General features: G+C 39.9%; 1 protein-coding gene and 1 long non-coding RNA gene across 4 annotated transcripts; one reads left to right on the top strand and one right to left on the bottom strand.

Annotated features, from left to right (window-relative positions):
* Positions 1–359: 359 nt before the first annotated feature.
* On the top strand, positions 360–19790 carry LOC149738538 (cysteine-rich motor neuron 1 protein-like). Its single transcript, XM_089874126.1, has 17 exons — positions 360–698; positions 1460–1605; positions 3822–3983; positions 7759–8004; positions 8352–8484; positions 11187–11302; positions 11768–11989; positions 12207–12362; positions 13754–13882; positions 14550–14715; positions 15089–15213; positions 15676–15894; positions 16129–16344; positions 16706–16838; positions 17079–17161; positions 17650–18056; positions 18423–19790. Exons 1-17 carry the CDS (start codon positions 556–558, stop codon positions 18549–18551), a joined length of 2931 nt encoding a protein of 976 aa, XP_089730252.1. The 5' UTR covers positions 360–555; the 3' UTR covers positions 18552–19790.
* LOC149738539 (uncharacterized) lies at positions 8310–10107 on the bottom strand. 3 transcript variants are annotated; one of them, XR_016384565.1, is made up of 3 exons: positions 9298–10101; positions 8561–9107; positions 8310–8471 (listed from the first exon to the last, which is right to left on the bottom strand). It is a non-coding gene; the product is annotated as an uncharacterized LOC149738539 (long non-coding RNA). The 3 variants fall into 3 exon arrangements; XR_016384564.1 differs by having other exon boundaries at positions 8549–10107; XR_016384563.1 differs by having other exon boundaries at positions 8561–10107.
* Positions 19791–21730: the final 1940 nt, after the last annotated feature.

The raw sequence follows: 21730 nt of genomic DNA, 5'->3' as shown, positions 1-21730 counted from the left end.
TTGTTTTGAATGATTCCATGTCTGGTTTGTGAAACCAAGCCAGCTTTTGAACAGAAACCCAAATTGAACGCATTCGGTCTCGCTTTAAAATTTAATTGCGCTTGTGCCATGTGGCGGATGGCGGTTCGTAGCTGGTTAAATATTAAAACTATTGAATATTCCAAGAACAGAGGGAAACTGAACTTGTACAGTGATGTTTCGGTCAAAATTAATTAGGCAGCACAAAGTGCTTTGATAGTGGGTGCAAATCGTCTCTCGAAGGAAGCGAGCGCTACATGTGTGTGTGCGCCTGTAATTACGGGGATAATAATTACTGCTACTTCTACCACACTTAACTCAATCTTATATTACTTCAAGACTCGCTGTTGTAATTAAGCTGATAAGCGTCTGATAGTGTCTTAACAAACTGCGTCAGAGCAGAGCTTTAGTGAATACCGACCAAGAAGTTACGACGAACCCTGAAGGCAAGGTCACGGATTAAATTACAAGCATCGACACCGAAAACTATTGTCCATCGTACGGAAACTGCAAACTTATATTCCTATCACGTACACGATGAATCTTTGTTTACTTTTCATCGTGGGCGGTTTGTTCGTGAATCAAGTGGATGCACTTTCTTGTACAGCGTGTGACCCGTCGAGATGCGAATTGACAGACCAGTCTACATGTCCTGGGGGAACAGTCCGAGACCCATGCCAGTAAGTTTGATTTTCAAGTTATTTTTAATCCTTCGACATTCAATTGAAGTTATGTTTCATACAGGATTACATGTCACAAATTTAATACGGATAGCTTTTATTTCATCATCGCTTGTTCTGTTCAAGGCGTGGTATAAAATTATAATAAGTGTTCAATGAATAAGAACCACTGTCCAATACAGCTTAACTAATTGTCACTATGGACAATGGCTATGAATATAGATTGCTTGCTTTTAATGCTGTAATACGCTATAAATAGACCGTGACCACGCCGAGTGCATGCTCTTTCCAATGACTTCACCCGACGACCTTAGGCAGGAGAAAGTGACTGTGCTTGACGTAGAATAATAGTAATTTTATGCCATCGCTGTGGGCCTTCGCCTCAACGTATTAAAGCACAGCTTGTACGCCTCCGGCCATCACAGCATATGAATTCAACTGAGTTCCGCGCCATCCGCCGCCTCGTTGGAGTTGCGCCGTGAAAATATCCTCGCCGTTGCCTAATCTCCTTTTTTTCGCCTAATGACGTGGGAGCTCGGACAATTTTAGCTTTTGCGAAGCGCCGTAAAATAGGCTTGATGTAATGCCCGTTGTGTATGACATCACAACAAGTGATTGTCGCTGGGCATAATCTTTTACCAGACTAAACATCAAGTATACTCTTTTAAATTACAAGCAAAATATTCACGATAATCCATTTAAAAACATGTAATTATTAACTGGCCGCAAATTAACCAAACAAATTCACGTTGTACCTACAGCTGCTGTTTGGAATGTGCGAAACAGGAAGGGCAAACTTGTGGAGGAATGTTTGGTATCAAAGGCCAATGTGATGAGCATCTCTCCTGTATTATTCAACCCAACAACGGAGACCCTCTAGATGGGAACTTAGGTGGAGTCTGCAAAGGTGAGGAATTAGATTTTGTATATGAACATGTTGGTCAGTATCTTTCAAGCCATGCGCTAAACAAAGTAACATGCTAATATTTGTAATACTCAACGTGAATGTGGTATATCGAATACAGATCAAATTCAATTTTTAAATACAATATTTAGCTATCTGAAATGTAGTATGATTTATTGTTATATCATCGCTTAATTTAGGGCATCTTTTTGTATGCGTTTTGCGGTCCTCAGGTTTTCTGTAGCTTGTATTTTGGCTTTAATTTTGGTTCTTTGAAATTGCGGCAACGGAACACACAGCGTGGATTAGAAACCCGCGTTGTGAAATGTGAGTCAAAATACTCTTTTGTGACAACACGAAACAGTAGCACGCACGTTGTTTTGGTAGCATTCCGGAACTTTGAAACGCAATCTTTCACATGGCCCTAAAGTTTCCCGGTGAAAGCGGTCGTGACTCGGGTGTTGTGATCGCACACCGAACACCCTCAGAGCTAGTATCATTTAAAGGCGTAGACAGAAAGTGGAAATGTTAGAACCGCAAACAACGTGTGAGATGAAATAACAAACCTGAGAACCTGACGACGTTATAACGCCATCTGCTCCACAAATACGCATGCATACACGTAATTTCTTGTTACGATTTGCCAATGACTTTACTTGAACAAGTGTATTGAATACACATAGAAAAGAACTATGTAAATGGAATGTAAGTGCTAGCGGTTACACAAAGGTGAAGATGCTTTCTCTTTGTTAATACCGGTTAAGACAACAGAGCTTTTCTGTTGAACAGGTAATTGAGACCGTTCTATTTTGGAAGCTTTTCCGTCCTTTTAATGTGACGCTTGCTTTCTGTAACGCTTATTCAGTTACATTACAGAGGTCCATTGAAAGAGTCGGCACATATACATTTTCTGGTTCGGGTGTCAAATATCGTTACAGCATAAAGCCAGATCGTTCTAACCACGCTCACCTTGTTGTTTTAGAAACAGGACGAACAGTGTCCCGACAGATTGCGTAAAACGCTGGCCATATTATCTTTAAATATTTGTTTACGGCATTGCACAGCCCGGTCATGTGGATTTTAGTCGATTTCGTTCGCCAGCATTGATTACGGCTCGACCATGCGTTGTTATTTCTGTAAACAACTCGAAGGTTGGGGAAACGGACGTAGGACTGAGTTGGGTCACTTTATGTGAGTGATGTATGTTCTTCCAAGTAAACCGTAGAATCCCCGCTAACCGCACGCACTGTTTGTGCAACAAATGAAGCTTGAATGTTCGTCAGAGTTTATGCAACGTGTGAGTTGCTAATACACCACGATCTTTGCTTAAACGTCTCAAATAAAGCTCGCGGGTAGGGTTTACCCTTAGATATTTACACTCGGTTAATATTATGTCAAGTTAGGGTCCGCGTATAAGTTAAGCTTTAGCGTCATTGCTTTATCACAACCAACCACTATCTTTCTTGGCTCCCGTCTGTTTGCGTGCAAACGTCTCAAGCTGGTCACGGAAGATTACCCACGGCCGCTGGCGTTTTAAATGCGGCGTAAGTGCTCTTATAACGCAGCTAACTCCGACGACGACCCGTTGTCTTGAATATTACCAGCGAGTCTTTTCCGAAGTGAACTGAAAACAAAATTTCGATTCCGGAATGCGCTAAAATCCTTGGCGGCATTTTTGCAAGATTGCCTGGTAAAAATAGAATGACAGACCACACAGACGCAGTGATTGTCGGTAATTCGAGCGTGCCGACCATCTTGCGCAAGTTATTGCTGCGCGTGTATTATGTTGAAAAAGCTCAGGATGCGTTTAGCATAACCTGTCAGTTCTCTGATTAATATCACAGATGTGTGTTTCTAAACGCCAATCGCCCTCAGCAGAACCTCGAGCCGTTTGTTCGCATTCCTTAATGACGTCCATGCGTCAAGCACAGTCGTCGTAGCACCTGTACCAAATCAAAGCTTGTTTTCCGCACATCAATGCGACAAGAAATCCGATTCAAACGAAACTTGAACAGTCATCCAGAAAAGCTTTGTTAAAATCAAAAAATGACCGCTTAGATGTGGGGCGCTTTGTCAGCTTGAATTTCTGTCCGTAGTTTTATTTCCTCAGTTTTCTGATCCAGCTATTCACATCAATTTGTAAAAAATAAATTAACGTCGTTCGTGTAATTGTTCGCTTTATAGCTTGATGAATTGACTCGTATTCTTTTCTTTTACAGTGACAAGAACCCTTACTGCGTCCGACCAATGCCACAAGCGCTCATTCGAAGGATGCAATCTGATTGGTCGAAAGTGCATTTGTCGACGACAGCTCGCCTGCAGTAACCCGTTCCGCTTCAGCGGCCTTCAAAAATGCCGCCAACACATCGCAGCCATGAACCGTAAGACAATTAAACTCCATTTAAACGTTTATTTTGAATTGTCATTCATTTTTCAACAATCAATGTTAATTGCGTTCGTGTGTACCAATGGTCTCGTCTTAATGACAGTTTTTAAATACTTCCATCAGCGATTTGAGGGGCTCGCCTGGTATTTTACATTGATGCGCAAATGAGTAGCCCATTAAACCGGATCGTTTGCATAGTTATCCCACACTAATGGCTCCTCCGCATAAATGCTTAACAAATACGTGCTAATACTCCGATGTCGAGATAGTCGGAAGTAAATCGCTTGTTACACTGGATATAAATAAAGATCACCGGCCAAGTGATGCGTTGGCAGTTTGCCATGCCCCTATATGTACGTATGCAATCCCCTTCCGTTTACCTTGCACTCAAAGCTTTGGTGTGAGCAAACTTAGTTTTGTGTTTCGGACGTTCGGCTGATATCTATCTTGGAAAACGTTTCTTCCGCCAACTGCACGAAATATTTACACTGCGGTTGCTAATGGCTGTTTTCCTATTAGCACATTGAGCGCCGAATCCCCGCCAGGAGACCGTATCACGGTTGTAGTCATTGATTAACACACATTCCATTGCCCGAGTCAGATGAACTGCCCGTTCTTTCCGAATCGCCCCATCCGCAATAACATTAATCCGTTTTCTAATGGAATGTTGAAGCGCTTATGTTTCGAAGTCTTAATCTGATTTCTGGCGTGCTGAGTATAAGATTCTTGTCACACACAAACAGCTGTCGGGCATGTGCAACGAAGTTATGCCACACATAAGCCGTTTAATCACCTCTGCAGTTTGTTAAACAGTTTTAAGCAGACTTACGGCACGTCATTACGCGTAAAGCAAACTGTTTTGCGCTCTCGCTGTACCGCCATATCTCTCCCAACCACTCTTTCGTACGCGATTTTAATGTATAAATATACTCTATATAATGCTTCAATTTTCCCATTACACAGCGCAGTTGTTGTCAACTAAGTAATAATTCGCAGAAAACGATTCGATATCCTGATTTAAGTGGGTCTCCAGATACATTAGACTTGAGCATCAAACGAGATTATTGTTTTCTAAGCCAATTGTACATCCACATACAAAAAAACAACGCAACACCATATCATGTGTTTTGCAAAACTTAGAATTGGTATGTTTAGTGGGGTGGAGAAGATGGGATACCTTTAGCACATAATATCCTGATCATATTTTAAACAATTAACAACGGTCTATGAGAGTCGTGAAAACACGGTTCTATAATTGTTTTAATGTTCTTTGTTTACTACTAAATGGGACGAGCAAATAAAATGAAAATGTGTCCCATCTTCTTCCACCCTACTATATCAAAATGACATTTAACTAGACGTTTAACTTTAAACACGGATCACAGTGTTTATCTTAATACGTCCTTATAATGCCAGTTCGATATGAATGTACGTGTTATTCGTTGAAAATCCACTGGTTAGTCAATATCATAAATTTTCCTGCTGTCAAATTATTAAACGACATACGGGTTTCCGTTAAATGCCTTGACGACCAAATGACAATTAGTCCCATGAAACCTGTAATCCACCGTACTATACACTGTGGGTTTTCTCGATCCGCAGAAGTTTATTGGAAAATTCGATTTCCAAGAACTCAAAGTTTTCCATGTTATGTATAGAAGCGTTCAGAACGTCATACGGCTTTTGTACGAAGTTGTTTTTTTCTTTTAACTAGTTTGGCTTCGAGATAATAATAACCAGTCTTTTTTTCAAAGTTTTATATCAATTGTAGCGGTTTGCGAGCATTTGGGGTCGTTCACACTAGGTTGTATCAATATGCATTATAATAATGCAGAAAGGTGTCACTGGACATTCACTTTTGCATCGGATTTCGTGCTGTTTTACATGAAAGGTCATAAGGTCGTGATCACTTTGTAATCGCATTTTGTGTGGCAACTCTTCGGTCAAGGAGAAATACAACACACATATGAATACCAAAACCTAAACCAAATTGTTTAACCTCTTAAAAGTTTCTTTGGTAATAGGTCTAGTATTATCTAAGCGTTGGTGAAAACACTGTGTTTGGGAACGATGTATCCTGTACTAGTGGTAATTGAGAATATCTAATATCACGTGTCGCCTCGCCTTGTCTCAAATCGTTGAAACTTAATTAATTTCCGTCGTTACTCATTCTGAGGCGGGACGTTCAACCTATCTGCTTTGTTTTCGATAAACACCGATTCCACAAACTCCCTGACGTCGCGAAATGTAGTTCCAGAGGCAGACAGTGTTGTTTTCCCGCAACCGGTAATTCGTAATAAATCCGGATGGTGTTTGCTCTGTGTCTGACTCTGTTCTGTCCGTGAGCGACAAATAGTTTTTTTTGTTTTGATTTATTGCCAAGGCGACCCACGCCGACAACGATCCTATATTTTCCGGAACTCACTGATATATTGCTCACCCGTGACGAAAAACGTCGTTTTTATTTGAACATAAAGTTTCAGTAATACAGCTTGGTAAATAAATAAAACCCCGGAGTTCCGCGTATTTCACCAAACTCGAGTGCCACTGCGAACTGTTTAAGATTGAATTGTGTCGTCCTCGTGACAACGTGACACTGACACACGAGGAGAAATGACAACATTTAAATCAAGGTGTGGACCATGTTACAAGTCTTTTGTGATCCATTTGACTTCGTCATCGTGAAAGCTTGTTGTACAACGCGCTCTCCCGACTTCACGTTTGACAAATCTTCTCCTGGCCCCCGAAATAGACTGTTGTGTAAACACTAGAATCTAAGAATATTCTGTCGATCGATTCCATGTGCGCTGCTTCGAAGCAATTTGAGTTTCTGCCCAACCCTGGATACCTATAGCCGTTTACCTTTGTGACGTCACAGCAACTATTGTGCCCTCACTGTGCTGAGAGTGTACTTGATTCCTTCTCTCCTTTGCTTTGTTTACTTGCGCACTCCGGAATGTTGGAGCTCTGGGTTCTTACGTCATTAACATTGTTGTGGGGAAGTTTAAGGACTGACGACTGCTGTCTTGTCGAGCGGGCACCGGAAAACAAGATTTAATTATGTGCTTTGAATTTTAGCTGCCGCCCAAGCTATAAAATCGTCTAGTTCTAAATTGCACCAACATCGAACAACGAGAGGTAAAAACTAGGCTCGAAATTTCCCTGTTTACTCGTCGGTTATGTGTAACCTTTTTTACAAACGCCCGAGTATCTGTGTTGCGCGCAAAATAGCTGGCATATTATAAACATAGGTGGTAATTTAGATAACAAAAGGTGCAAACAGGTCTGCAAACAATTCTAAACTGTTTACCGCGTATATTAATCGGTTAAATTTACGTTTCACTGCCGGCCAAAATACTCTCTTTGTGTAGCGACCCATTGTGCTATGTAATAATGTAGCCACTGTACCCATGCGACCCAACGGTAAGTGCGAGTCTGCTTGGGCACACAAACTTAATGAAAAGCTCTTTTGTACCACTTAAGCCAACCCTTTTCAACGCACTTGATTTAGGTATTTGTTATTATAAGCCACTGTACACATTAAAATGTACAATCGACGTTTTACCACTTGGACGTCTGTCATATCGATCACAGTTCTGTTATTTTCAGGAAGACAAATTAAAATAACCGCAAAGCTATATTTGTATTCAAACCAAACATGATTTAACAGTTGGTTAGATCGGTACATCACGTTTATGCCCTTTCTTTGGGTTTATATCTTTATTCTTACAACGAAACCCGCTTAACATGCTATCTATCTATCTACACAGGTTTGAAAACCAATTGTGCTGATGTGAAATGTGTCATCAAGCCATCACCACGATGCCCGGAAGATTCAGAGATTATCGAAGGTTTTGTTCCAACGGGTGAGTGTTGCCCCACGCCCAGTCAATGCCAATGTCGACCAGAAAACTGCGCCTATCTACTGTGTTCCAGCAATGAGGAAATGGTGCGGGTACGGGCTGGTTCTAATACACCTGGTTCTTGTTGCGATGTATTTGAATGTCGACCAAGAGGTAACTTTAAAGTTTTTTTTTGTGGAAGTATATAGTAGGATGGAGAAAGATAGGACACTTTTAGCACATAATATATATACATCCTGATCGTGTTTAAACAATTAACACCGGTCTATGGAAGTCGTGAGAGTGCGGTTTTATAATTCTTTGAATTTTCTTTTATTTACTACCAAATGGGGCAGAAAATAGATTGAAAAGGTGTCACATCTTTCCCCACCCTACTATATATAACCTACATATTTCTAGCATCACTTATATATTTATAATTAAGAATGTACACCACAATTTATGCGATACTTAAACAATTAAAATTTGCCGCACCATAACAATTTTATTCAACATAATAGAAACTCCAGTTAGCCAGCAATGTGAAAATGTACGATGTGCAAGTTATCCTTTATCATCGATCGAATGCCCAAGCGACAGTACAGCCGTTCGTGATCCGAACCCATCAAGCGAATGTTGTCCTGGGGAACCAATGTAAGTTTGAATACATTTTAAACGCCATTTTGTATATATGAAACATATTAAAGTAACAGCTTACGTAGTCACGAACCATATGGAAGTTAGTGAGTCACCACCTTGATTATCAAGCCGACCGAATCTTTGCGATTGTGGGAAAACGTCAAGCGGCCTCACATAACCGAACGTTTAACGCTTCGCTTGCCTTCTTAGTGGTTTATATTGTCGCCAAACCATTGTCATAACATCCAACCGTTTCGTGTCCACAAAATGTGTACAGGATCACAAGTATCCGGCACCGTCCCGACTTTGATGTTTTGCCATTCGAGTTCCCACCCAAAGAAGCTTCTTTTGTGGCTGCGTCCATCAGACTGGCTGTGTCCACGGAGAGCGACATTTATCGAGTTTCCTTCAGCTTCTGTGACCGGAGCCGCTTATCTTGTATAAACTACCGTTCCTTTGATGTCGGATCTGCTTATACAAATGTATCGCGCATTAATGGACTTTCGTCGAAACTTTTAAGCTGTTGCGCCACACTAATGTAAAGTCGTAGTCATCCACGGCAAAGTTGGTTTCAAAGCCTTCGTGAGTGGTCTCCACCATCGAAACTGTTGTTTTGTTCAATGTTCGAACTTTCCCGTCTGTTGGAACGATTACGTGTTTGGAATTTTTTATCTTTATTTTTTGCGGGTTGCACACAATAGAAACCTTTGATATCAAGGAGAAAAAAAAGTGGACGGTCGTCTGGCCGACATCAAACTACATTAAAAAACAGCCGCCTATCTTAAATTTACGACATATAGGTTCCAGGTCGAACAAACGTCTAGTTACCTCTTATCGGTGTTCCATAAAATGGAAAACAACGGTGGCGTCACAGTATGGAACATGTTTCTATATAGTTATCGATTGCGGGCATTTTGTCAGTTGTGGCAGTAGTGCAGAAGCTTTTAGTTGGGGGCATTTGGGCGTAATAGCGGTCCTTTATCAGTATCAATGCGACAGGTCCGCGGTTTTTACAGAAGTGCTCCTTCCCCGCTCGTGTCAAACTTACAGTCAGGTTGTTTACAAGATTTGGTCGTAACTCTCCGAATCCTTTCTTGAAGACACGTGAGCCCATCTTACCTGAATTCGTCTTCATTGTTTACGTTGATATGCCTCGTCTCGATTTCCGAACTTCGCCGAGGCCCATGGCGTGCCACTGGATTCCTTTGTGCGCGGAAGCTTTTTGTCCTTTGTTCCCTTCAGTGGGAATTTCAGGCGCGCCCAGGTCGACGACGGCCATTTCATGGTTATCGACTCGCGCCTTATGCTCACTTTTAAACCGCTCCCGTTGATCGACCGATGGTTATGCGTGTGAGCTTTTCCTCCACAATACACACCGTTCTATTCTGTGGGCGAGCACGCATCCGGCATCAAATCTAAATGCAAACCACAGAAATAGAATCGCCGCTTATTGCCCCTCACTGTAGGATAATGAGGTCGGGCAGCTGTGCAAATACGAAAGGCTTTTAATGGTCGCGAAAACAGGAGGTTTTGGCTTTCCGTCGGAGCGGTAAAATTAGCTTTGGTCATATGATGTATATATAGGATTTCGACATACACGGAACGTATATTGCTATTAATAGAGGTGGTGTAACTTTGCTTACTCGCCCACGTGTTCTGGCTGCTTGTTCATTGGTGCGTTTCAAAACATTTCGTGCCAGCGGAACAATTTGTTCAGATCTTGTTTGTCACTTGGGATTCCTGACGTCCGGATTACGTCATGCATTACTGACTCAAAATTTATCATCTCTGCTAATTGGAGAATTCTTTTTTCGTCGCTCCTCGCTTGGAATTTGGCAAATTTAAAAACAAAAACCTTCTTGTAGTATTTTAAACCAACAAATCTATCTTCAACACTTTTTGTACGTTTTTATTCAGCGTAATTTGTTTAAATTCACACATATTGTTTTCAAACAACTTGTAAAACGAGTATAAAGATACCTAATAACAATACTTATAACCCGGAGTTTGGTTATTCAACCCCTTTATTTTCCGGTTGCCAACGTATAGTTTAAAGTATGACTCACATCATTTCCCGAAAAAACTATAACAAAGTATTAAATTGTTGCGATGCCAGCTAAAAATATCTTTGGTTTTAGAGTTTGTGCTCCTATGTTATTGCTCCACCGACTTTGTGGTCGCTGTGGACGTTTGTTTGTGAAACACCGTTAATATATAGTAGGGTGGGGGGAGATGGGACACCTTTTGTTCTATTTTCTCTTCCCAGTTGGAAGTAAACAAAGAAAATTCAAAGAATTATAAAACCGTATTCTCACGACGTCCAAAGAACGTTGTTAATTGTTTAAAACACGATTAAGATAGTTGGATATTATGTACTAAAGGAGTCCCATCTTCCCCCATAGTACTTTAATGTTGGAAACTAAATATTGTAACATGGTTTACTAAAATATAGTGGGATAGGGGAAAGATGGGACACCTTTTCATTCTGTTTTATTTTCTATTTCGTTAGTAACAACGAACAAACAAATAATCATAAAACCATATCCTTATGGACCGTTGTTTAATTATTGTTTAAAACACAATCGGGATATTTGGATATTACGTGCTAAAGGTGTCCCATCTTCCACCACCCTACTGTACATTATAGTGGACCATGGTGATATCTATAACTAACAATTGTATGTAGTTGTATAAAGCAGAATTAATATTCCTTTTAGATGTCAATGCAAGCCTTGCACGCAACCAACCTGCAGTGGCAGGAGACAACCAAAAGTAACGTTCAGAGCAGATGGAAAACCCGGGTCATGCTGCGACGAATACTCCTGCAAAAGTGGTGAGAAGAGTAGATAAACGACAAGCGTTCTTTACGTAGATATGGGTATCATGAAAAAAATGCGAAGGTTTTTCCAAAGGCAGTCGATCGTCAGAATGACTAAACCCGGCACTGTTAAGCATGTTTTAGATTATTCCACGTTTTGCCTGTGAAGAATTTAGGTACTATTTTATAGAGAAGGATGGGGGAAGATAGAACACCTATTAAATATATTTTCTTGTATCATTTAGTAGTACAAAACGAACGTTTAAAGAATTGTAAAACTATATTCTTACGACCTCCATAGACCGTTGTAAATTGTTTAAAACACCAACAGGATATTTAGATATTAGGTGCTAAAGGTGTCCCATCTTCCCTCGCCCTACTATATGGGCAATTTCTTACCAATACGGTCTTTCTATCAAATGATAATTATAAACATAAACTCATATTCACGTGCTTCTAAACAATTTCTATTTTAAACAGTTGCCGAACCCGTAATGGCTGGATGTAGCGTGAACGGGACCCGCCATCTTCACGGTACAACATATGAGAGGGAGGAATGTCGAGTGTGTGAGTGCAGGAACGGAGTCAGTTATTGTGAGCGAAAAAACTGTCCGACAAGATCATGCACAAGGTTGATTATGAGACAGGGGGCATGTTGCCCAGAGTGCGATAACGAAGTTGCAGAACCAAGGAGTGCAGCAGGTGGAATATTTGTTGTTTTTGCTGCATTGAAAGGCGTGGCTTTTAATTTGAAATCATGCGGTCGCGACGAGATAGAGGTTTATTTATTTAATGGGAGGGGAGTTTCATTCTGAGAATCGAATTTCTATTCTCAGAATTTACTGTACGCAGGTGGCTTTCAGTTACGGTGTGCATTTGGTTGAACATTTCACAAATTAAACTTATTTTTGTTCTATAGTTCAACCATCTCCTTCGATCCCGGCAGTCGCCATGTGCATGAGCAAAGACGGCCTGTCGGTTTATTCTGTTGGCGAGACATGGTCGCCGGAGCCTTGCACCAAATGCAGATGTGGTGAACGCGGCGAACGCATCTGCGAGTCTGCGTTTTGCTACGGTGAGTTTTATTAGTCTGAAAGATAAGTCCGTCTCGTTTTAGCACTTGAGGTTTTACTGCTTCTATGCAGATGGGACAGCAGGGAAAACAAAATCTGCCTAGTTTCACGTTAAGTGATCTACGTGCGAGGTCCTGTTATATAAAGACTGTGGTAGAATTTTTTAGGGTTAAGCTCAATCTGATAGAGGTTTCGTGCGTTCACGGAGGCGAGAGATATTGTGTACTTATGCAGAAGTGGTAAGAAGGGTAGATAAACGACATGCATTCTCTACGCAGATATGGGTATCATGAAAATGGGTATCATAACTCACGATCAAGATGTTATATATTGTTTTAACACTTTGACGTAAAATGATTAGCGCTCTGTCCATGTTAACGAGCAAACCGTAAAATTGGGGGCAAACCGCAACAAATTTAGAATTTACCTTTGAAATCTTGGTTCTCGCCCGCCGACAATATTGCACTCTTGAGCAAGTTTTTTCAAGGGCTTTTGGCAGCCGTGACGGCGACGCTTTATCGTGTATTAATAAAATCTCATTGCGACCTGGCGCGTGGGATGTGCCACGGTGATGTAAATATTTATGGGCGAAGACCTAGGTTCGCGTGCCAACGTTAGATGGACGTGTGATTGCCTGGATTACTTTTGAACAAAGTCCAGCAAGCGTCGGGTAAAGCTTGGTGATAGTAAACATGCCATTCTACAATTCTCCCGCGAAAGTGTTAAATATTAATTGGAATTCGGAGGCTTTTGTATTCACGTATGTGATTAGCATAACCTTGCGTTGTGGAGTAATTCGTCCATCGGTCGAACTGGTTAGCTTTTTATTGCGAGCTTGAGGACCTTTTGTTCCCAGTAAGGAAACACCAGACTGTTTCCTGTCTGGTTTATCTAACAGTCCTAATGACGTGTATATAACGATAGGAATTTCCGAAGAGCGACAACCTAAGCCCAAACAGTGCTTGAAATCTCGCGACCAGTATTAAATTCCGAGCCGCCAGCGACCCACTACTACTTTTACGCCTATTTTCGCTTTCAGGAAACATAGACACCTCATTACTCGCCATTCCGTTCTTGACGCTTGTTATAATTTCAAAAGGGTCGGCATTTCTTCGAGACAATAAAATGCCGGCTGTGTGCACAAAGTCAAATCTATTTTCGTCCACGTTTCCTTGCATACAAACAACCTGTCATTCGGGGTTGGTGAACTGTAGTACTTGCTCTATTTTCATCGAAACGCGAAGATTTGCGTTTGGAATCTGGCGGAAGAAAATTTGCGAAATGGCATAGCCAACCTGTGTTTGTGTATTTCCGCGCTCGAATTTGTTGTGACACAAAACACGACGAACACCTGAGTTCAACCTTTCGTAAACCCGACATTTTCCGATTCCAGAACCATCGACCGTAACAATGATAGTTCCAACATGTCCGAGAATGTCTCGGTGCCGACTCGCAACATCTGATTGTCCCAACGGTTTTATGAAAGATCGAAACAACTGCCGCCTCTGCAAGTGCAAAGCTGGTAAGTTATATAAGTATAGCGGGGTAAAATGAGACATGTTTTTTTTCTGTTTTCCCGTTTCATTTGGCGGTAAAAAAGAATATTTACAGAATTACATAACTGTAGCCCCGCGACTCTAACAGAGCGTCTTTGTTAATTGTTTAAAACGCTATCAAGAAATATTGAATTTAGGTGCTGACAATATTTCAACTTAGCACAAAGTACTTTACCATACCAGCAGTTAGAACTGACGGTCTACGTATATAGTGGCAAATGTTTGCTGTTATCTGCAAACTTGCATTTTTTGTAGATAAACTATTATAAGAAAACAACGAAGTGGTTACTAACGTTTCAATATCACGGATTAGAGATTACTAATTTGTATAAACTATTACGACGTATGGTTCTGTGGGGTAGGATGGGATACTGTTAGCACCTAAAGAGTCGCGCAACACGGCTATATAATTATGTGAATATTCTTTGTTTACTAAAGAACACATGTCCCATTTTACCCCACACTCTTACCTGGTATTTGTTCTGAATTAAAATCTTGGCTGGTGGAATCTATTTACGCCACGGTACTAGAAATAAAGTTTTAGTTTCGTTTGTTGTGTTTTAACACTTTCGATCCGTGTCTAACTTGAAAGTGCCGCGAAATCAATCTAACCGAAACTTTCCTTTATCAAAGACGAAGTGAAGGTTCGTAGCTGCCCCAGCATTGACAAGTGCCAGCTGAAGTGCACTCGTGGATTCGTGACGGATAAATCTGGATGTCAGACCTGCGCTTGTCTGCCACACACACACAAGTGCAAAGAGCTCACAGGTTGCATCAAGCAATGCCCGTACGGCTACAGGTTAGATAAGTAATGATTAATTTCTATAGTCAATCAATTTAGTTTAAATTTTATTCAATTTTACTCTTGTAATGATTAATGTAACTGTGATAGAATGTAAGCTTCAATAAGGGAACTCCAGCGCAAATAAAAAACATATATAACATCAAATTGTCTTGAAAGCTTGCTTTATTAACACGTTCAAAGTTTTAGTATATACATTCTACAGCATATACCCACTTAATGGGATCAGTAGATACACTGCGTACCCAGAATGTAAATCCCGTTTTGCACACCCTAAAAATCGGCTTGTAATCTATTTAATTCACGCCACATAGATGACGTACATCCAAAACCGCCAATACATTTTTACTTTACCCTTTTTTTTCACCAGGCTAAACAAGAAAGGTTGCGATCGTTGTAAATGCCGTAGATGCCCCTCCATGGATTCGTGTGATAAGGAATGCACGTTTGGTTTATCTTTAAACGACTACGGGTGTAACATCTGCAAATGTAAAGGTAAATGCAAATTCTTCTCCTATTGCATAGACTGGGCAACTAATTTGGTTACAAGTGAAGTCTGTTTACGAAACATCAAGTAACAGTTTAGTGAAATAATATAATATAGTAGGTTGGGGGAAGATGGGACACCTTTTTGTTTCGTTTTCTCTTTTTATTTGGTAGTAAACAAAGAACATTCAATGAATTATAAACCGTATCTTCACGACTTTCACAGACCGTAGTTAATTGTTTAAAACAAGATCAGGCTATTTGGATATTATATGTTAAAGGTGTACCATCTTTTTCCACTCTACTATATGGTTTTCTGGACCATTTAGTCAAACTCTGATCATTTAGTAAAACTTCCCAACCAAAGTCTTCATATTTATTTCAAATTCTTATAACACGCGTACGTTGATATGTGCATGCTTTTGGAACCTCGTCAAACAGAGACAGTAATCGTAAAATTCATTCATAAAGGTTCGGCTGAAGAACTTCCGGCCCCTGAAAAACCGAACACTCACTCATGCTCAGATGAGAAGATCGACCGCCGAAGAGATGACGGTGAAACATGGAGTAGCGACTGTTTCATCTGTGTGTGTCGTGGTGGTGACGTCATGTGTGACGTCATCAAGTGTCCGGTCCCATCCTGCAACAATCCGATGATACGAGAAGGAGACTGCTGCCCAAGTTGCAACGGTAGGATAAAGAAAAGTATTGATTTCTATTTTCTGAAATGTTATTAGTAAGAAAACTGCAACAATTTGCCGTTAAGTATAAATTGTGTTAACATAAACATGGATATAGCTTAAAAAGATTATTAAATTTAATGGTTGTATAATAAACTTTAGCCTCATTTTGTCCGTTGACTCTTAAAACTTTATTAGTGATTGTAAACTTTATTTAAACTGAGTGGTAAATTGCAACCCGCAGAACGTAACTCGACCTCGTCTGCCCCTGTCCCGCAATCCCTCTCGTGCCAGGAACCAGGCGGGAACTGGTATGTTGAAGGGGAAACATGGAAAGTGACCTCATGTACTACGTGTGTGTGTCACAGAGGGCTTATTATGTGCACGTCAAGGAAATGTCCGGCTACCAAGTGCATGCAGCCAATTCTGCATCCTGGTGAATGTTGCCCAAAATGCCCAGGTGAGAAATATTGCATTTATTTTTGTATTCGTGTTATAGTAAAGTGGGGGAAGACGGGACACCTTTTGTTTCAAACAATTGACAAAGGTATATAGGAGTCGTGAGGAAACAGTTTTATAAGTCTTTGAAATTTCTTTGTTTACTACTAAATGAAACAAGAAAACAGATTGAAAAGGTGTCCCATCTTCCCTTATCGTACAGTATATATGGTGCTTACATTCGCTGACGTTTTTGGCGGGTAAATTACCTATTCAGAACTTTAGTGCGGTTTATTATACCAATCAAATCAGTGAAGGAACTTTATTCTGCCGTAAGGTTATAAATACTCCTACCAGTCGATAAAGTGTTATCTCCTATCCAGAGTTTGCTGGCAATTTGAACATCGCTTCGCTGGGTCCTTCGTGTAAGTCAAGCGAAGGCGAAGTCCATAAGAGTGGTAGTTCGTGGAAAACCGGTCCTTGTACGAGTCACGCTTGCTTGGGTGGAACTATACAGTAAGTTATGTTTTCCGCCGGAACGATTTAAATAAATTGCGATTTCGGTCACGCAAGCATTTAAGAATTCAAAGTAGCAATTGTGTGATTTGGAAAGGAAAAGGAACCAATATACATATAAGTATCTGGTGCTGCAAAACATGTTAACTAGCAGATGCATACGCATTAGTTTGTTTTAATGTTCATATTACTTTCCTAAATTAATATTTGCGTCGTGTTGACTGAACCTTTTTTTTTCAGGAGCTTCAGCGAACAGTGCCCTAAGATCCAAGATTGTGTTTCCCCGGTTCGCCTCCGTGGTCAATGTTGTCCAACCTGCCTCGGTAAGTGGTTTGGTTAAACTAAATGAACGTAATTCATGTCTAGTGGATTAGTTAACATGAATGCGGTAAGGGTGGGATTTTAAAATAATGTAATCAAGGTCTAGGCATCTGAATCTGACATTTTGTAGCTAATTTTTCTATAAAATTTTGTAGCTAATTTTTCTATAAAATAAACTATAGTAGGGTGGGGAAAGATGAGACACCTTTTCGTTTAGTTTTCTATTTCCATTTGGTAGTAAACAAAGAACATTCAATGAATTATAAAACCGTATGTTTACGACTTCCACAATTGTTTAAAACACGATCAGGCTATTTGGATATTATGTATTAAAGGTGTCCCATCTTCCCCCACTCTACTATAACTAATAACTTTTTGCAGCGCTCTTGTTTTTAATATTTGACTGGTAGTGCACGAGACAAACTTTAACAAATTGTGTTCAGTAAAAATATTAGAACATTAGGTTTATAGACTGTTTTTGTACACGCAGGCACTACTACAGTACAGCAAAAGTCGTGCCAAGCGAACGACACGACATACCGACACGGTGAACTATGGAACGACAGCCACGCGCCTTGCGTCAAATGCCGTTGTACGGACGGTGAGATAGAATGCTTTCGACCGATGTGTGATCCAGTGCCCGCCAGTTGCCCACGAGTTTTTCGACGGGATGGTGCATGTTGCGACGAATGCGAACTACCAGAGTCGGGACCTCCATACCCAACCCCCAGTGAGAGCACCACTGTAACAACAGTAACAAGTCCTAAGACAGGCGGTGTGAATTGGTTGACCATCGTACTTGCCATCAGCGCTATCTGTATTGTGGCTATTTGTGTGCTCGTTGTCGTTATAAGCATGAAGAAACGTTGCTCCACTCGTCATTTGCATAAAACCAAGGTAAGTTAAGATTTACAAACCTTTGTACAAGCGAGATATCTAATTTTAAATCATTATTATCATTATCTTTGTCTCGCCTTTCAACTCGTATTGCACACATTGGTCGTTTGGCATACTCTTTTTGTACAGTAGTGTGGGTAAGACCGGATACCGTTAGCACATATAAGACTCATATTTTCTGATCGTGTTTTAAACATTTCACAACATTTTTTGGAGTTGGCGGACTAAAGTTATTTAATTTTGTAAATATTCTGTGTTAATCACCAAATAGATGGAAGAGAGAATGACAACATTTCCCATCTTACCCCACCCTACTTAATAAACTGAGCACGAAGCCCTCGTTTAATGTATTCCCATTGTTTCTAGTACACTGGTCCAACATCGAAAACGACATCAACCGATCGCTCCTTGTCCACAGCATCCGCTCGCAACATTATGGACTCCACGTCCTCCGAATCCGACCGGAAGCGCTCCAAACTGCTCCGATGTGTCTGAGCAGCATCCAGCCAAGCGGAACGATTCGCGGTAACTGCCGGAATATGACGTCACGCGGGCCGTCTGTGACGTAACACTGGGGTATCGGGGCGCAACATCGGCGTGAGCTTGTCATTTTTCTTTTTCGTTTTTATTTTGCAGCATGCGTTAGTTTTTGATTTCACTTACACATAACTTCTGCACGATCGTCTATGACGAGAAACCATGTATTTATTTTCTAATTATGTCCGCCCGTTCATGTTGTTACCGCGCGCGGGTAGCTTTAAATAAGCAGCTGGCTTTCTGCATTTTTATAAAGAATGTTGTGTTTTTCCTTCCATGTTAAAAGTGCCCACCCCCACAAAAAATGCATTCGGTAAAATCTAAAACGAAAACGAAAATTGTATGTACTGCTTGCTTTTCTCGTGGCGGTCTATTTTCTATTTTATACATTGTACTTCAAATGGGACAAACATTGTTGTGTTTTGATATAATCTCTCCAGACTCTTTCTTTTCGTAATACGCCACTAGCTGGGCTTACAAGGCCTAATTTGAATTTTAGGACCTGTGCGTCTGACAAATGTAATTTTTGACCTAAAATTGCCGAAATTACATTTACATTGTAGATGTAGAGTATCGTCTTAGTTTGTACAATTTCCCAAATTCGAAACCTAAAGGTCATATATAAATCTTTTTCCTACCATGTACAACGTACGGTCGTACGCATAAAGATGAAATTCGAACTCCCCGAAAGATGTAGCGAATTTGAATCATAGGTTAGAATCACTGTGAGTGGCGAAACTCTCGTCGTGGTCGTGTTGGTATGTTTCGTAAATTGTATTTCTATATTTTTCCTGTTTGTTTTTACATCTGGTCGACCTTCACATACATTTGACACTCGAAAGTAACTGTGTGCCTTCAACAGTACACCTTCGTGATATTGTCTGTAGTTTTGTATTATTTCTATAGATTAAAACCTAAGTAACCTTTAACTACTACCTGACCAAAACACCACGAAACAAAAATTGTGTTTTTCTATTATTTGAACAGCTAGTTAATATTGAAGCTTTTCCTGGTCGTGTCTCTTGCACTTTTCTTCCATGCCTGCTTCGTTAATGATGTATTGCGCAACTGGCCGCACCGCTTATATGTCGGGCACTTTTATGTGTGTAACTGGATACTGAAGACGATTGTGCAAGCGCAGTTTCACTATAATAGATGTGTTAGTATAATAAATGCGCTGTGCTGTTTTGTAGTGTACTTGTAAAGTTTGGTTACTTTGGTGATAAATGGATGTTGTCTCAGACAAATTTAATCAGCATGAAATCAGTGGAGAATTAAAGATATTGAAGTTTACGTTTGATGGGGGTTCCAGGCTCATCGCTTTGACTATTATGTACTGATGTGTCGTTCAGTAGGAGTCTGAACTTTTATTGCTCCAACCCAGGATTTTCTGATGGGTTGTTCGGAGTGTCGGTCATCTAGTAAGGTGGGGCAAGACTGGATGCTTATACATGAACTTTTTGTGTCATACCATGAAATTTGTACTAGGCTACCGTATGTACAATTATTAATTGACAACACGGCAAAGAAATATATTAAAAGACACGTAAAGGTATTTAGCGATTCGTACGCCAAGTGGAATTTTAACGATAAACAAACAGACGGAGTAAGAAAGAACAGTTATGAATCTTTGTAAATTTGAATGAAAAACATTTGTGTAAATTTGATTAACATAATAACTGTCCCAACTTACCCCACCCTACTATATGTCTTATTTACCTCATTCAATTGCAATAGCAAACGTCAAATTTAATCAACCTAGCAAACAAGTGTGAGTTATCAACTTACAGTATATACGTTGCAAATATTTCATTAAAACATTATTATGTAAAAATTTCTGCGAAGACACATTCCGTATAATTTTACACGACACCGGATAAGAAAAGAAGAACCACTGCTATGAAAAGGTTACCCAACATATTTGAATATTCGAAGCATCGACTTAAAAGTTTATTGTGTGATGGCAAATTCCAATGCGACGCTTAATGATCGACGCGCTTGCTGGTAAGGTCGCATGAACAACAGAAGTCCCGCCGGGTCGGAACACCAACGCTACAAGACACAATAAGGTACAAGAAATTATATACTTGAACAATTGTCTTGTCAAATTGTTCTTGAGCATTCAAATTGATTCAATAAACGGACATGGGTGTTACAGGAAATATGAGCATATAAGGCCTACACGTAAATTCTTAAAGGTAAATGTACTTACAGGTAGCCCGATTTAACGCTAAAGCTTAGAGAATATGTGAGAATACTAAAGCTTAGAGAATATGTGAGAATACTAAAGATTAGAGAATATGTGAGAATACTAAAGCTTAGAGAATATGTGAGAATACCAAAGATTAGAGAATATGTGAGAATACTAAAGCTTAGAGAATATGTGAGAATACCAAAGATTAGAGAATATGTGAGAATACTAAAGATTAGAGAATATGTGAGAATACTAAAGATTAGAGAATATGTGAGAATACTAAAGATTAGAGAATATGTGAAGCAAATTTTGTTGCTAGATTACAAAGTACAAACTAAACTGTTTATAATGTTCGTCATTTGTTTAGTTCTTTATAGTCAATCAATGTAAAATCAAATTATTTTATGAACAATAAAGGAAAATGACTCACCGAGTCGAAGTTGCGGTCAGGGTTCGACCTCTTATATCCTTTTTGAGTTTGTTGCTTGTTTTTGTTGAATTTTAGATCTCTAAATATTGGTGCATAAAAACCTTGTATAAGTTGTCATAAACAATTATAATAGAAAGCAAATAATAATATTGCACGATGTTAACAGTTATAAACGAATAAACGTCTGTATTTATAGGATATCCTATGAAATGTGTCGCAATGTTTTGAACGAAATGTTGACTATATCAGCTCGGTGTGGAAATGTGCATTTGAACTAAAATTTATACTGACTTTAAACAAATAGATAGTAGGTTGGAGGAAGATTTAATGATAATCAGAAAAAAATGTTACAGAACTATTCGACACTATTATCACGACTTTAAAAGACGCGCGTCAAAGCCGTATAACGACTGTCGTTTTCCGGCCACGCGAGGATAAAGTAAGTTACATTCATTCAATTGCTCCAACGCAGTGGTCACTTATAATGGGTTGTTTCGATTGCCAGCCATACAA

Source organism: Ciona robusta, chromosome 3 (genome assembly GCF_009617815.1).
Source record: "Ciona robusta chromosome 3, ASM961781v2".
In the NCBI taxonomy this organism is placed as follows: Eukaryota; Metazoa; Chordata; class Ascidiacea; order Phlebobranchia; family Cionidae; genus Ciona; species Ciona robusta.
This window is presented reverse-complemented; position numbering and strand designations above follow the sequence as displayed.